This window comes from Haliotis rufescens, unplaced genomic scaffold (genome assembly GCF_023055435.1).
Source record: "Haliotis rufescens isolate VD_foot unplaced genomic scaffold, xgHalRufe1.0.p SCAF_4, whole genome shotgun sequence".
NCBI lineage: Eukaryota > Metazoa > Mollusca > Gastropoda > Lepetellida > Haliotidae > Haliotis > Haliotis rufescens.
Window position 1 is genome coordinate 10,089,923 of NW_025964112.1, and position 17,564 is coordinate 10,107,486.

The window sequence follows — 17,564 nt, forward strand, 5'->3', positions numbered from 1 at the left end:
AGGACGTCCAGTCTCAAGTGCATCTGATGAGGGGTATGAGGATAACAGATCCTTACAAGATTGTTTTTTTGTGTTTTTCAGAGATGGAATCTGAGTTCCAGATCTTCTCCCATGAAGACATCACCGGGTATGTCCAGTTGACGGTGGACATCGATCGCGACCAACTGCTAGTTGGAGCAAGGTAAGGATGACCTAGATGTCAGTGAGTGAGTGAGTGGGTTGGGTTTGACACTGCTTTGAACAAGACCACCTCCGTGGTTTAGTGGTAGAGCGTCCGCCCGGAGAGCGGAAGGTCCGGGGTTCGATCCCCGGCCGTGTCATACCAAAACACGTTAAAAGATGGTACTTGTTGTTACCCTGTCTGGTGCTCGGCATTAAGGGGCTAAAACAAGGACTGGTCGGCTCGGAGTCAGTATACTGTGTATGAGTGGGATATTCATGTTAAAACTGCGGCATGGTATCTCAGTGAGCTAGCACTATAAATCGGCATCAGTCCGGACTAGTACAAGCAGCCACACACACACACACGTGCATGCACGTCGCTATATAAGTGCAATAAACTTGGACGCGACGTTAAACCCCATTTCCCCTCACCTGCTTTGAACAATATTCCAGTTATTTCACAGCGTGTCAGCTTAATATGGGAGGAAAGTCTGAAGTGATGCAGGTCTCAGACAATATATAGATGACTGGGCCACCTGTGCCCCAGATGCCCTACATGTAGTTTCAGTAGTTTTTAAGTGGTGTTTAGAAGCTGTAGTTTAACGAAGACAAAGTTGTTTGTGGATTTCATCTTCTTTATTCTTTCAAGTAACAGAATGATTGCTTGCTTGGTAAAGGCTCTAGCATCTGCACCGAAATGTGACATCGAAGGAAAAAAAGACGTCATCAAGATAGAAACCATGGTACTATTGGATTGAAGCTTACTGTGGAACATTGAGTGTTACCATACTAATGAATTAGTATATAGATACTTTGTAGGTTTGTAGCAGCTCTGGGCTATGTAAGGGGTGGTCGGGTATCCTAGTGGCTAAAGCGTTCGCTCGTCATGCCGAGGACTCAGGTTCGATTCCCGACATTGGTCAATGTGTGAAGCCCATTTCTGGTGTCCCCCGCCGTAATGTTGCAGGAATATTGCTAAAAGAGGCATAAAACCAAACTCACTCACTCACTCTGGACTATGTAAGCCTGTGTTAGTAAGGATGAGCTCTAAGACTTTAGGAAATAGGGCCAGAGTATGAGAACACTGCAAGGATGCATCAAATGCTTAGTGATGGACATGTTCCCACAAGCATGTGGTTTTGTCAGGTGTAGGTTTGGCTGTCCAATTAGTGGCTTGTGTGAAATTGTGAGGTTGTTGCTTCTTATGAGCCTAGATTGAAGCTGATCTTGTGACCTGGGTGAGCAGAGGCTTGGTTGAGACATGATCATGCTGTTTTAGCAACATACACCAACAATGGCCTTATTACCACAACATTCCCTTGCTCACTCCCAGTATTGGGGGCACGGATGTCCTAGTCGTCTACGACACCGCGATTCACTGTGCAGAGCTGCATCACTTGGGCACGCTGTGATATAACTGGAATACAGTTAGAAGCGGCGTTAAACCCAACTCACTCACTCACTCACTCACTCACTCACTCACTCACTCACTCACTCACTCACTCACTCACTCACTCACTCACTCACTCACTCACTCACTCACTCACTCACTCACTATAATCCAATACAGCTGCTTATATACTCACCAAACCTCAGACCTGTGTAAATTCATTCCCTGAAGCATTTTCAGGAATCACTTGTATTTCATGGGGTATTCTGGTATTCCCTCCTCTTGTATTCACCCTCCAATCCTTGTGTTCCAGGGGCTGTCTGTTCCAGCTGGCCCTACAGGACCTGGAGATCCTGCACCATATCGCATAGCTTATTCTGTTATTCCCTACCTTGTATTCACCTCCCATCCTTGTGTTCCAGGGGCTGTCTGTTCCATCTGGCACTACAGGACCTGGAGATCCTACACCATATTTCATGGCTTATTCTGTTATTCCCTACCTCGTATCCACCTCCCATCCTTGTGTTCCAGGGGCTGTCTGTTTCAGCTGGCCCTACAGGACCTGGAGATCCTGCACCATATTTCATGGCTTATTCTGTTATTCCCTACCTTGTATTCACCTCCCATCCTTGTGTTCCAGGGGCTGTCTGTTCCAGCTGTCCCTACAGGACCTGGAGATCCTACACCAGGCTGAGTGGAAGTCAGACAACCTTACAAGAGATGTGTGTATTGCCAAGGGCCAGCCTTCCCAGTATTGTCACAACTTTGTGAGAGTTCTTCTACTTCACAAGGACAAGGTGTTCACATGCGGGACCAACGCCTACAAGCCGGAGTGTACATGGAGAAATGTGAGTTCCTCTGCCTTCCCCTCCATAAGGAGCAGTTACTAGAGCTGGGACGAGTCCAAATTTACTACCCGGGTACCCGACCCTACCCGAGTTCCTGCTCAAGTTGGCAACAAAATGTCTGATTGGGAATTGTTTTACAGGAGCCCTGGCAAAAACTACAAAGATACATGAATAAAATGATCTGATCTTGCATACACTGAAGTTGACAGAAGGTTTATCTTTACTCAAATGTAAAAAAGTCAGAGGTAAAGCGTGCATAGTTAGAAAGAATTGCAAACATTATCAACTTGTAATGTAACCATGGAGTTTTATTGTTATTGTCATCAAACAATATATCACATGACTACCATGGATCCGGGTAGTCCTGTCGGTATTCCTACTGAGGACCCACCCCACCCGAGTACCCGAGTTACCTGTCCCAGCCTTGGCAGTTCAAACATCTCAGTGATTGAAAACACTAGTACAAAGCATAGATATACAGTAAGTTCCACTGACTCACTCCCTTACTCTTACAGGCCAGCTCCCTGTCTGAAGTGGAGCAGACAATCAATGGCCAGGCCAAGTGCCCGTACAACCCATACCAGAATGCAACAGCGTTGATGACACCTACTGGGGATCTGTATACCGCCACTGTCATCGACATCACTGCCAGGGATCCTGTCATCAACAGAGACCTTGGACCTTCACAACATCTGCGAACAATGCAGAGAAATTCTAAATGGCTCAATGGTAAGATGTCGGTTGGATGTATTTTATCCCAAAATGTCATTTAAACCACTCCAAAAACGTTATGGACTTCCAATTCTTTCACATCACTATAGTCTATCTGTCATGACATTAACTATAGTAATATGAACGAATCGGGTGGTCCTTAACTTTTTTTGAGTAGTATATGTTTTCCTATGATGACAATTTAAAGATATTACATTTCGCAATATGAATTAATTTTCCTTTTGAAAGTATTTGGGATAATATACAGTAAACTACGGTTATAACGAACACGTTTATAACGAACTGACGGATATAACGAACTTACTTTTTTGGTCCCGACTGTTTGCTGTAGTTATGCTGTATATACGCGTATAACGAACTACGGTTATAACGAACTAAAATTAGTAGTCCCTTTGAGTTTGTAATAACCGTACTTTACTGTAGTTTAAAATCATTTTGGCGTTTTAGGATTGGCGAGTCACAATTAATGGAACACAAATGATATTCCAAATAACACAGTTGTAATTTGGGAATGGTTAGCCAAAATAATGGTCTACTGTGGCAGTAACAGCACTGACAGGTTACCACCTTGGAACTGAACCTTTGAGTCGTGAAGAATTAAAATGCTCAGGATATCAACCACTAGTATGTCTTCTCCAAACCATATCACAATTCCAAGCAACCACGTTATGAAGAGAAAGTATGTTCAAGCTGTGTATTTCCTGTTTTGCTGTTGACAGTCTCTCGTTCATTTGAAACTGGATGAAAAACATTTCAGTTAAACATTTGAAAATATTATTATACTGAGTATTATTTTTGAAAAGTCAAGAGGATGTGTGAATCTATAAGAGGAATTTTCCTTTGTCCAATAAAAGTAAAGGACTATCAGCAATATGGGAGTTATTTTAATTGTACTATGCGTAAATGTTTTTTGTAGGACAATCAATAACTTGTGGAAAATATTAATATTGTTTTAATATTAGTTCTTTACGTGTCAAGGTTTTCTGTATTCTAAATAACATATTATCTTTCCTTGGGTAGATGAATAAGTTTGGTATATTTTGCTGTATACCAAGACAAAAAGGTCAGTTGACTAGTCATTTTGAAAATATACCTCCATCAAGAATGGTTCTGCATGGCCAGGGAGAATGAGAACATTGTACCGGTACCATCCATCGTACTCACATTCCTGCGACTTCGGATGTTGGTCAGTTTGGTAGTCAGGTTACTCAGTTGCAGCTACAGGAAGTAAACCCTCCAGGAGAGGTCACTTTCAGGAACATTACGCTGATAATATGCAATTATTTTCCATAGAAAGTTGAATGAACTTGTCTTCCTGTTCAAGAGAGGAAGTTTTCTGTGGTGACCATTGTGGTGTTGGAGGTTCCAAGCATCCTTGGTTTAAAATAATGAATTACTGTATTCTGTGACCTCTCTGTTGTCCTGACATACGAAACGTTCTGTTCTTTAACGGTGAAGAGTTCATTGAGTGGAACCTCAGCACTTGAGATTTTATTAGAATTTACATAGACTTAGTCTGTCTTACAGACCCTGATAAAAAAAATATATATCAAATACAGCCCATGCAAGTCTGAAAATGAAGAGAGTCTCTGGGCTCCCTTTTATTATATTTTTATTAAGATGATTGACCAACTGTTTTTTTCTGTACGATATGTTCATTTCAGAGGCTAGATGTTAGTCTAACATAGACTCTCTGTTTATATTTATAATGTTTTTAAATTGTCATCAGAATTCGTCAAAATTTAGTAAATCTCACACAAATAGTTTCTATTCTTTAATCATAGATTGTTGAAGTGTAAATTTAAAGCCTTAAATGAAGATTAGACTCAGGCCATGTGGAAGTCCAGGCATATTTAATTGAACTCTTTAAAACACCACCTTCCCTGTCTGTTTGTTCGTATGATGTGTACGAACCTCACAGTTAATAAATTCCCTAATTACACACAGACACTGTCTCTGTTTCACACATGATATTAATTACAATGTCTAGGAACTTGGCAGAAAATGGGAACAGACAGTGGTGAATAGTCCCCCTGTGTGGTTAATAACTTATAAACAATATCTAAAAAATACACAACATGTCTGACCACCAATGTCTTCTCTCTCTCACCCACTTCCACACACACACACACACACTAAGATTCAGTGTGAATGTCAGAAGCAGTAACAACAAGAATGATATACTATGTGGCACGAGGTGATATCCATGATATATGCCATACCTGACATGCACGTTGTATCAATCATAGAATGTTCTACATGGTTTGTATTAACACCATGACACTGATGTGTCTGCAGATAACTATTTCATGTAATATATGTGAAACATACCCCACTGATTGCTGGCATATGTATTGTATGGCATGTTTGGGGTATATGTATATTGCTTAATTGATCACTTCCAACTTTTCTGGGCGTTTATTTTTTTTATGACTTAATATAAGGAAAACTAATAAAAATAATATAGATGTACAGTAAACTATGTTTATAAGTAACACGCTTATAACAACCTAACGGATATAACAAACTGTTTTTTTAGTCCCGTCCATTTGCTGTATATATGCTGTACATATATGCTTATAACGAACTACAGCTATAACAAATTAAAATAAGTGGTCCCTTTGAGTTCGTTATAACCATAGTTTACTATAATGATATGAGTGATATAGTTTTTATTTTATTGATGTTTAAGGTTAAATATCTTGAAGATTATCTTTGGTTCTTTTAATAAATTTATTATGAGACCAAGGTGCTTTAATGAAAAATAGACCATCTAGATCAAGTACCTTGGGATTTGTTTTAATGAGACAAGTAGTCCGTACAGTAGTATCTAGGTTTTTGTTTTTTTCTTTTTCCATGGATGTTCATTATTGAACTTCGTGAAATCAATCATCCAATTTGGGACACGTTAATCTTTCTTCAGGCAAAACCTACGAGTCAAATATGAATCCGATATTTTTGTAAGGGTTTTTCCTTGATAGATAAGCTTTTAGAGTTGTGGAGGCATTTTGATTCCGAAGTGTTAATGCCTTGCTAGAAATGAACCTTCAACCCCTGCATACAAAACTTTTACCCCTCAAGAATTCTGACATTTGTCTAAAAGCATTCTATACATGCTTACATGGCAGGATCCCACTCAGGGAGGTTCTCAAGGTGTTGTCCATTTAGGCCGTCTTCAAGCCTGGACAGTAATGGCCGACATGGGGTCATTTGTTTATGTCCAACACATGCAGGACATCGAGTCATCTCTCACGAACACAAGAGCAATTGTAGAAAGAATTTGTTTGTTTTTGCCTGCAGTATGTTGTAGATATCATGTCAATTACAATAATGGTAGCGCCATTTATTTCAATCATGGCGGAGATCATGTATTTCCTGCCCTGTGTTGGAATGATGGCTGGAATTGATAGGGGTCAACGGTTGTTTCAATAACTCTTACCGTGTCATGTCAGACAGTCCATCTAAATGTCACCCACAGAACCTTGCCACGTGGCATTTCCATCAAAATCAAAACTATTATGTGATAATATTTCCGTAATGTTAACGTTTTATTGGCATGAAGAATTATCTATTGTAAAATTGGTCTGTTTTGTTTTTTAATATTTCAAAAATCTATATTTAAGCTATATGTAACATAAGAAAACATACAACTTTATGGATAACTTCTGGTTTATTGCATATAACGATGCTTCGATGTAGATTCTTACATCGATATCAAGCTGGAGTGACTACAACCAAGTGATTAGAAGTATATATGCATGACATGTTCTGATAAACAGCAGATTAACATTGATTGCTTATCACAACATATCATGCATATATACCTCTCATCACTTGGTTGTCACTTTAGCTTGATAATGGCAGGCAAAGTGATTCTACAATCATTAATATTATTTTATTAGTATTAGCTACACAACTTCTTTACAATTTAATGCAAGTTTCTATGAGGTTTAACTAATTGTTAATTGACAATTATAATGTCTAATAATTGCCATGATATGTACCTTCAGACACAAAAATAAACTCATTTTGTTAAACTCTCTGAAAATGTTCTGACATTTTTCAGTTTGACATAAACCCGCCCCAACCTTGATTGTCCATTAGAGTGTCTCGTTATTTCGTATAATCACAAACATGGCTACATGATGGACTGGTCAAGCCATATACTACCTCAGCGTAAACTAAGTGGGCAGTAGGGATAATAGGAATGGTGTTTATTCAATAAAACCCAGATCATAAATATCCGAGTGTGACACGAATTGACCAGTAGTCACCGAGAGTGGTGTACAACAAGGATGCCTTCTCCTTTTATTGGTTTCAAGTACATGTTTGGTTTTGTCTGACAAGCCACTTAAATCAGATTGTTTATGTTTCATGCCCCATCTGGAGTCTATTGTCAGTCAAATTTATTATTGTCGATAAGAATTTTGATTGTTAAAGCTACAGTTTAATTGTGTGAGCAAATGTACACACTGCAGGAGATAACTGTTTTGATATTGATACTTGTATATATGTTGATTTTAAGGTTTAATTATGAAACTGTTGTTGAATTGAGTTTTTACTGGTAGGTGTTGTCTAAAATTGCAATTAAATTTTAAATTTCATTCAAATTTTTGTTTTAATCATGCTTTTTATTTTATTTTTGAATTGAATTTTGTGAAACTTTGTCATGCTTTATCTTGACTTTGTGTAGCATAAATATCAAATATGGTACACACCTTTTAATTTTAATGAATAGCAAGGTTTTGAACTTGCTTAAAAAACTTTTTTGGACTTTCATTTTGACAAGAATACTTAAAAATTACTAAGTGGCCCAGAAATAGAACTAAATTTTCAACAACAGTTTTTCACTTTGTTTTAAAACATAGCAATTAGTAAAAATCTCTTTATTATGATAAAACATTGGCCTAGAAAATATTCAAACATGGCCAAAGACCCTTTAGAAGTTCTCAAGAACTTAGTCTGTGCATGAACAGGGCTATGTTTGATGAACTCATCAGTGATGAATGGGGCAAGGTGACACCTAGGTATATCCATGGGATTACATTTTCACACGTAAATGTCAAGGGAAGATAACTCATATCTTCCGGCATCCTAATTGATAATGGTCAGAGACACAGGTACATTGTGATCAGTATAAGCATCCCTTAAGACAGGCACTCTTTTAAACTGACGTCTCACAAGACAAAAATGACACCGTAGTAAATAGCTTTCTCCGAAACATGGGACTTATGTCAATATGAAATATTTCCCATCAGTTTTGGATTAATTAGATGACCGATCATTTCACGGTGTATGTATATGTTTCGTCAATTTAAGCGACAGAGTCACTTTCGGCTGTCTGTCAAACGGGGTTCCTTGTCAGCGAAGTTGATGTCTCTTTCAGTCCCTGGGGCCAATTGAGCTAATGACAGGCTGTGTAATATATGCCCGGGGCATTGGGTAATCAGCTTGTTAAACTGTTTTCAATTCATTACAGCTGTTTCAAGCAGCTAGGTTTTTGGTGTCATCTCGTTTGTATCTTGTCGCAGATCAAAGGATTTGTTTTATCATTAGATTAATGACACATTTGTATCACAAGTTCAGTGACAAAGACACATTGTTTAGTCTTGTTGACAAATTTGATAGATTTTAATCATAAATGTCTTCATGACTTTGATGTTTAAAGATGAAGTGAGGAATTCTTTTGTTAATAATAGCGTAATAAGGACAACCTAATACATCTTTGATGAAACATAACATGTGTGTCTAAGAAATTGATATTGTCTATTTTTATCGTATATGTTCTTATTTTTTTTAATATGTTAAAAATTCTTATGATCATGAATTTTAACGTGGTGAATAGTTTTCTGGCATGTATGGTCGCCAAACAGGAAGATTAAACCATTTAGACTTTAATCAATCCGGTCACACAAACTGGGGACTAGGTTCTGGGTAATGGGCAATCCCGACATGTTTCGTCCAAGTCCACGCCACTTTCTCAGTCTAATATTTAAAGTTTATGATGTAAACATACAACGTCAACACCAATGAATAATCATTTGCCGAAACAAATTTGATTGGGCATAAAAGGCAAAATAGTGGTGAAACTATATAAATTGATCACTGAAAATTAGTGATGACGCCAGGTGCTTTCAAAAGAGTAAAAGCCGACTATGCTTGTCGTAAGGGTCGAGTAACAGGATCGGGTGGTCAGGCTCCCTGACTTGGTTGATGCATGTTATTGGTCCAAATTGCGTGGATCGATGCTCATGATGTCAATCACTGGATTGTCTGGTCCAGACTCAATTATTTACAGACCGCCGTCACATGGCTGGAATATTGCTGAGTGTGGCGTTAAACAACAAACCAATCAAATCAAAAGAGTATACAAAGATGCTTACACATTTTCCATCAAATATGTAGTTTTCTCGTATTCATCTGTTCCATGAAACATGCAGCACTGCTCTTGTACTGAATTGTAACATTTCTATAAAAGGATGTATCCCCATAATACAGTCTTATATCAAACACACTCTACATCTCGGGGCACCTGCTTATGTGTTCCGACTTCAGATGGTCCTGCTTAAGCAGGGATTTATGGTGATTGTGTGTACTGTAGGCGGTAAGGTGATGCTAACGGTAATTGGCCTTTGTTTCAGACAGTTACAGGTGAAACATTTGCCATTTGTATAATATTTCTGTGCATAGGACCTACAAGGGTTATCTAACAGCTGAGGGTTATCTAACAGTGACAGTTTTCCCGGGGGGGCCAAGACCCTCTCCTTTGTTCTACAGAAAAGTGGTCAAATGTTAATATTTCATTTCTAATGTTATGATTTAAGTTGATCTTCTCTAGTATATAATATTATGATCTATATTGTAATATATTAAGGAAAGCACTGATAGAGTGAGATCTGTGGAAAGTCTAGGTTATGATAAAGGAAAGTGTTGATAGAGTGGGATCTGTGGAAAGTCTAGGTTATAATAAAGGAAAGCACTGATTAAGTGGGATCTGTGGAAAGTCTAGGTTATAATAAAGGAAAGCATTGATGAAGTGGGATCTGAGGAAAGCCTAGGTTATAATAAAGGAAAGCATTGATTAAGTGAGATCTGTAGAAAGTCTAGGTTATAATAAAGGAAAGCATTGATTAAGTGGGATCTGTGGAAAGTCTAGGTTATAATAAAGGAAAGCATTGATGAAGTGGAATCTGTGGAATGTCTAGGTTATAATAAAGGAAAGCATTGATGAAGTGGAATCTGTGGAAAGTCTAGGTTATAATAAAGGAAAGCATTGATGAAGTGGAATCTGTGGAATGTCTAGGTTATGGTAAAGGAAAGCACTGATTAAGTGGGATCTGAGGAAAGTGTAGTTTATGCTTTAAAGCAATCATGCCTTTGATGGCTGAGTGGAGTGGGTGCAAGTTTTATTTCCAGAAAGATAAATTAATTCTGAAGTGTATGATAATTTTAGCATGTCATCATTTCTGTATCATTTGAGATCCCAAAAGTCGAATAAAATGTAAATACATTAGCATACTCAGGTATAAGTTCAATACTTAAGACTCGAAAAAAGAGTCTGTCTAGTCATTCTGTCTGCAGCATGAGGTATAGCTGCATCATTTAGATTCCAAATATATAAGTAATATTTCACATGGGGATGGCAGATACGGTTTAGGTACAGGTTACCTGTTGAGAATAAAGATACTTTCTCACAAACTCGTCAAACACAAATATAAGACGTGTAAGAAAAAGTCAGCGATTACGAAAACTATAATTGACGTAATTACCTTTAGGGCTACCCAGTTTTTATTGCCTTTAAAAGGCTGCCTGTTGGAAGTTACTGACAGTGCTACAATTAGTGTGGGATGTATTCTCCAGGGAGAGCTATGAAGCTCGTAATCTGATTAGCCAGTCTTTTGCAATTCCTCTAAACAGAGTCATTGCCTGGGGACAGAGTAGTTTGTTAGCTGGCGGAAAAGATAGAAATCCTATAAATGAGGAAATTTATTTTTGCCAAAGATGAGTCAATTTTGTAAAGGATTTTTTTTAAGGAAGAACCATGCTGGGGGATGAGCTGAAAATTTTAAATCTTTGTAGTTTGTTCAAGAGTGTGAATGGAAAGTTATTAAGTAATTAATTAACTTCACAGTTGGGACTCCACAATTTGTTTCAGGCTGTCGATTCTGAAAAAGAAATTGTCTGTCTGATAAATTCTTTCCAGAAAAAAAGTATGCTGTAAACTTGTGAGTGTTTGATCAATAGAACTGGCATGTTGTTTGTAATAACATATCATAGCTGCACAGAATATTTCATTTTATTTCAGAGCCCAACTTTATATCTTCCTATGATATAGGAGAATTTGTATATTTTTTCTTCCGAGAAACTGCAGTCGAGTTCATCAACTGTGGCAAAGTAAGTGAACATTCTTTGATTATAGCTGATTATTGCACTGATATACTGTGTGTGTGTGTGTGTGTGTGTGTGTGTGTGTGTGTGTGTGTGTGTGTGTGTGTGTGTGTGTGTGTGTGTGTGTGTGTGTGTGTGTGTGTGTCTTTCTGTCTGTGTGTATCTGTGTCTCTGCCTGTTTGTGTGTGTATGTGTATGTTGGTGTCTGTCTGTCTGTCTGTCTGTGTCTGTATCTGTATCTGTGTCTGTTTGCCTGTTTGTGTGTGTGTCCGTCTGAGTGTGTGTGTCTCTGTGTGTGTGTGTGTGTGTGTGTGTGTGTGTGTCTTTCTGTCTGTGTGTATCTGTGTCTCTGCCTGTTTGTGTGTGTATGTGTATGTAGGTGTGTGTGTCTGTCTGTCTGTGTGTAACTGTGTGTCTGTTTGCCTGTTTGGATGTGTGTATGTTGGTGTGTGTGTCTGTGTGTCTGTCTGTATGTGTGTATCTGTGTCTGTTTGCCTGTTTGTGTGTGTGTGTCAGTGTGTCCATCTGTGTGTGTGTGTGTCTGTCTGTCTGTGTGTATCTGTGTCTCTGCCTGTTTGTGTGTGTGTCAGTGTGTCCATCTGAGTGTCTGTGTGTGTGTGTCTGTGTGTGTGTGTCTGTCTGTCTGTGTGTATCTGTGTCTCTGCCTGTTTGTGTGTGTGTCAGTGTGTCCGTCTGAGTGTCTGTGTGTGTGTGTCTGTTTGTGTCTGTGTCTGTCTGTCTTGTGTGTATCTGTGTCTCTGCCTGTTTGTGTGTGTGTCAGTGTGTCCGTCTGAGTGTCTGTGTGTCTGTTTGTGTCTGTGTCTGTCTGTCTGTGTGTATCTGTGTCTCTGCCTGTTTGTGTGTGTGTCAGTGTGTCCGTCTGTGTGTGTGTGTCTGTTTGTGTCTGTGTCTGTCTGTCTGTGTGTATCTGTGTCTCTGCCTGTTTGTGTGTGTGTCAGTGTGTCCATCTGAGTGTTTGTATGTGTCTGTGCCATGTTTATGTGGTATGGTAAATAAAACTTAGGGGTATTGAGTGTGTTGAAAGATCAATGTTGTGTGGACAAGTAAGGGTTCATCAGACAAATATTTGAATTTGTAGACATACATATTAGGTTGCATATTTCAATAATAGGTTGCACTGGTGCATGTTTTATATAGCAAAGTCAAGCCCTGGGAGCTATTAGATACTACTCAAAACAAGTTAAGGATCATCCACAACTGGAAGGCTATGTTACAATACCCACCAGCCATGACAGATTAACTACAGTCACGTGAACAAAATTGGGTGTTCTTAACTTATTTTGAGTAATATACAAACATGCTCTTAATGGAACTGTAATAGAACCCATTATCTCTTGCGACTGATGGTAAGAATGTATTAAATTTCATGTCTTTTGTTTTTCAGAAAACATATTCCCGAGTTGCAAGGGTTTGCAAGGTAAATATACTGAAGGTGATATATAACACAACAGGATTTTAAGATGATAAAAGTACCTGCAAACCAGTTTTTAAGTTTGAGGTAAATGGGGACACTACGATAATTGTTTGTGACAATGTGTTACAGAACTGAAATGACAGGGGTAGCCTCGTGGTTAGAGTACGGACTCAGCACAGTGGAGTCCTGGGTTCGAGTCTCCACCTGGGCTCAACGTGTGATGCACATGCTTGGTGTCCCCTGTGCCAAATGAATACTCATGTGCTACCATATGAATACCCTGGTCAATGGATCAGTGTGCACTTGAATTTCATTCTCAGCTCCCTGGGGAGTATACAACCCAAGCTGCCTCACTCTCCTTACCATCTCATCCTACCAGGGATACGCATTCACTTCTGAGTGAACAGAGGCATTTTTCAAATAAAGTCACTTGCCAAGTGACGGTGGTCAGCTTAAAACTCAACACACTTCTTCACTCTCATGTGGCACAGGATGGCCAAGCTCACCTGGCTGAAATGCAAGAGAGTTTTTGTCCCAGCCTGCTTGTGAAAATTTAGAATTTATACTGATTTGCAGAAAATATTTACATCAATATTGTGAAACTGTCGCTTGTTTTTTCAGACTGACGGAGGAGGGAGGGTCCTTCTAGAGGAGAACTGGACAACATTCTCCAAAGCCAGAATGAATTGCTCAGTACCAGGAAATTTTCCCTTCTATTTTGATGAAATACAGAGTACATTTTTCTCTGAGAAGGAACAACTTCTTTATGCCATCTTTACAACACCATCGTAAGTGTCTGCACTGTCTTTTATCTTAATTTGTTTGTCATTTAACTATTTAACTCATGTGTCTGTGTTGTCTGTATGTCTGCGTCTGCGTCTGTGTCTGTCGTGGTGAGGGGAAATGAACGCTTACTATACCCAAATCACAAAGTAAAATAAATTGTTTAACACATGTATGACATATGAGAAAGGATAAGGGAGATTATCTTTTGCGAAATAACACTATTCAAAGTGTTTTTTAGCTCAATATATTATATCATAACTTCTATTTTGCTTATATCTTAATAGCACATCACATCTTTTGAACTACAGTGAACTATTTTGGTGCATGTGATCAAGGGTAACTAGGGTGTAAGGGAGATAACTCTCATCAAGGAACACAAGGATTTTATGTGTCTGTGATTGGTTAGCAACATGATGTTCAAGAGCTTAAATTCTTTCTGATATAAGTTGGTAGCTTGTTAACGTGATGGCCTAAAATAAATTACACAGTCCTTTGATATCAACTTGTGTAAAACTGTAGTGTGTGAAACATGTATGTAGTAAGCTCTCTGTTGTAGGTACTTCACAATACAATATCGCAATATAAGGGTACAACATTTGATATTCTGGTGGGTTGGGGACATGGTCAGGGATTTACAAAACTAATAATAATAGGCGAGGTGAGATGAAATTATTACACTTATATGGCGACATGCATACACGTGTGTGTAGCTGCCGATTTTATGGTGCTGGCCCACTGAGATATCATGCCACAGTTCAACATGAATATTGTAATAATAATCAATCCTTTTAATGCTCGAAGAAATAATTATTTTTCATCATGGTTTAATCCTAAGCATATAGCGTTCACTAGACATGCTGTATTTTCTGTAAAATGATGTTCTGTTGGAAAAAAAGAGGATTTCTGGCTCCTCCTTTTTGTCAGAAGAAAATGTTTTGTTCTGAAGCGTTCACTCTAAAAATAATCTGTCTAAAAGAAATCACCCCACCAACCCCCCCGTCTGAAGCGAAGATACTGAGAATCATAACTGTGAAATTGTCAAATCGAGGCATTATCTACCACTCAAAAGAAGTTAAAGAATATTCTTTCAATATTGGCATGAAATAGCTTCTGATGTCTTATCTACCTCTTAGCACTTCAAGCTGTGGGCATACTTTGGACTATTTTTATGCAATATCACACTAAACCTGATATACTTTTTCTTTATCGGTGCCCTCGATTGTTTAATTTCAGGAATAGTTTAGCGGGGTCGGCTGTGTGTGTGTACAACATGTCCGCGTTCCAGAGGACGTTCATTGGGCCGTTCAAGTACCAGGAGAACGCTAAGTCTGCCTGGATGAAGCATGAAAACCCCACTCCATTAGAGAGGGTAGGTGTCGAACAAGCAGACTTATAATCAGTGTTTGCTCTTTTGATCGCTTTAAAAATAGCATTGGTTCATACTTTTTTCCTTCAGTGCTTAAAGAGGATATTTCTTTACTCAAGTATATACACCTGCTGCACCAAATTATGATTTGATTTATAAATTCCACAAAAGACATTTGCAGGCATTAAGACACCTGTGACCAAGTTAGGGTTAGATAAGATGACACAAACGTTTCATGTTATATAAAAAACTATTTCCTGGCAGTTTGCGTCAGGAAACATATATCATACCTGAGTAGTACCATCTATAGCTGCTGTGTGGTGGGCCCTGTTCCACAAAGCAATCTGAGCCCTAAGGTGATCGTAACTCCTGCACTTTAACATGGGCTTACGACAGTCGTAGCCCTAAGGTGATCGTAACTCCCATACTTTAACATGGGCTTACGACAGTCGTAGCCCTAAGGTGATCGTAACTCCCATACTTTAACATGGGCTTACGACAGTCGTAGCCCTAAGGTGATCGTAACTCCCGCACTTTAACATGGGCTTACGACAGTTAGCCCTAAGGTGATCGTAACTCCCATACTTTAACATGGGCTTACGACAGTCGTAGCCCTAAGGTGATCGTAACTCCCATACTTTAACATGGGCTTACGACAGTTAACCCCTAAGGCAATCATAACACCCATACTTTAACATGGGCTTATGACAGTCGTAGCCCTAAGGTGATCGTAACTCCCAAACTTTAACATTGGCTTACAACAGTTGTAGCATTAAGCGATCATAATTCCCATACTTTAACATGGACTTACGACAGTTAGCCCTAAGGCAATCATAACACCCATACTTTAACATGGGCTTACAACAGTCGTAGCATTAAGCGATCATAATTCCCATACTTTAACATAGTCAAATCACTTAGATTGGTTTGTAGAACTGGGCCCTGGTCCCTGGTTTGAATCCTTGGAATTTGCCTTGATTATGACCCATTGGTTTGTTAGCACCATACAAACACTCATGGGTGGCAGATGTCTACGACTTGCTTCACGCTAGGCTTTCAGGTCATGTGTATGTGACATGACCAGATATAACAGAAATACGACCTAAGCGTAAAACTCACCACCCTGCATGGAGACAGTCATGTTTGTTCCCGCAATGCTTCTATATCACTTCCATCTTGAATTACTTATGGCAGAATTTGTTGTGTCCCTTAGGCAAGCCAAAAACCTGTGTTCATGTGTTCGAATTTCCATTTTTACAAGTGTCAAACGTCTAAGAATGTATTACTTTGGGGTTTCCTTCCATGTCAAGCTATTATTGTGTATCAGTAATACTGTTTAAAGCAGCATTAAACCCAACTCACTCACTCACTCACTCACTCACACAATGTGCTCTGTCATGCCCCAGCCAAGGCAGTGGAAGTAAGGGGCTTTATTTCAGCTATTAATCGCGCACACTGTCATATTACCAAAATACCTTTCAAAGCAGCATTAAACCCAACTCACTCACTCACTTATCACCGATACAATATTTTGTCCATCTGTGTGCAGTGCCCTAGCCAAGGCAGTGGAAGTAAGCGGTCAACAGATACCTCAGCCAGCAAACTAGAGGCGGCCAACATGTACCAGCTGATGGACGATGCCATACAACCCAATACCATTTCCCCGCTGTTCCTCGGGGAGAACGAGAGGTAACTGCCAATGTTGGAGTTTTAATCAGTGATCATAATTGTCTTTTTTTAGATGTAAAGGAAGTCATCAAGCAATACTCAAAGGCCGGAAGATCTAAAGTATCACATGACCTAAATGCATTACAATGTAATTCCCCTTCTGCTCATGTTGTCAGTGTAGTATGCACTACAACACCTTGATTTAAGTATCTGATAAAACATGGACTTACGTATTCGACGTAATAAGCGCCCACGGTGACATTTGCTGATATATTGGCTGGTGAACAATCCCAATTAGCACCCCTTCCGATTGATCAATGTACACAAGACTAATTTGTTTGCATATAATACGCACTCGTGTGCTATATGCAGCCTTAATTATGGGCAATAAAATTCTGGAAAAATATATCTGTTGTACATAAACATTTCAGGCTGTCAGCATAACCATGAAATTTATGTTTCAACTCTGGTTTTTTTTCACCAAAATAATATTCTAATAAGAGCCCCCTATTTCTAATTTTGAGAGCACCCTGGGCGCTTATTACGTCGATTACGGTATGGGTAGGAAAAACCTGCGATGCTTAAAATATGTAAGCCTCGATTTGTTATCAATCAGCATTTGGAATGAGTGCTCGGTGATTACCTTTAGTTGAGGATGAAAGAGTTTGTTTAAATACATGAAGACATGGCTGACAAAGGAAGTAGTGTATAGCAAGACCACACTTTCTTTTTATTTTCTGATTTACTGATCAGAGCTAAACATTTCCGACTTTCCGACTGAATTAAGAT

General features: G+C 38.9%; 1 protein-coding gene across 4 annotated transcripts in view; it reads left to right on the forward strand.

Moving 5' to 3' along the window:
* LOC124135805 (semaphorin-5A-like) overlaps nucleotides 1-17,564 on the forward strand; it is a 137,703-nt gene that overhangs the window by 97,026 nt on the left and 23,113 nt on the right. For all 4 annotated transcript variants that reach the window (XM_046501369.2, XM_046501370.2, XM_046501371.2 and 1 more), the window contains exons 3-10: nucleotides 82-181; nucleotides 2,193-2,400; nucleotides 2,916-3,129; nucleotides 11,438-11,526; nucleotides 12,926-12,958; nucleotides 13,577-13,743; nucleotides 14,975-15,110; nucleotides 16,657-16,796. In XM_046501369.2, the coding sequence (XP_046357325.2) occupies nucleotides 82-181; nucleotides 2,193-2,400; nucleotides 2,916-3,129; nucleotides 11,438-11,526; nucleotides 12,926-12,958; nucleotides 13,577-13,743; nucleotides 14,975-15,110; nucleotides 16,657-16,796 (1,087 nt within the window). The remainder of the gene's footprint in view (nucleotides 1-81; nucleotides 182-2,192; nucleotides 2,401-2,915; nucleotides 3,130-11,437; nucleotides 11,527-12,925; nucleotides 12,959-13,576; nucleotides 13,744-14,974; nucleotides 15,111-16,656; nucleotides 16,797-17,564) is intronic.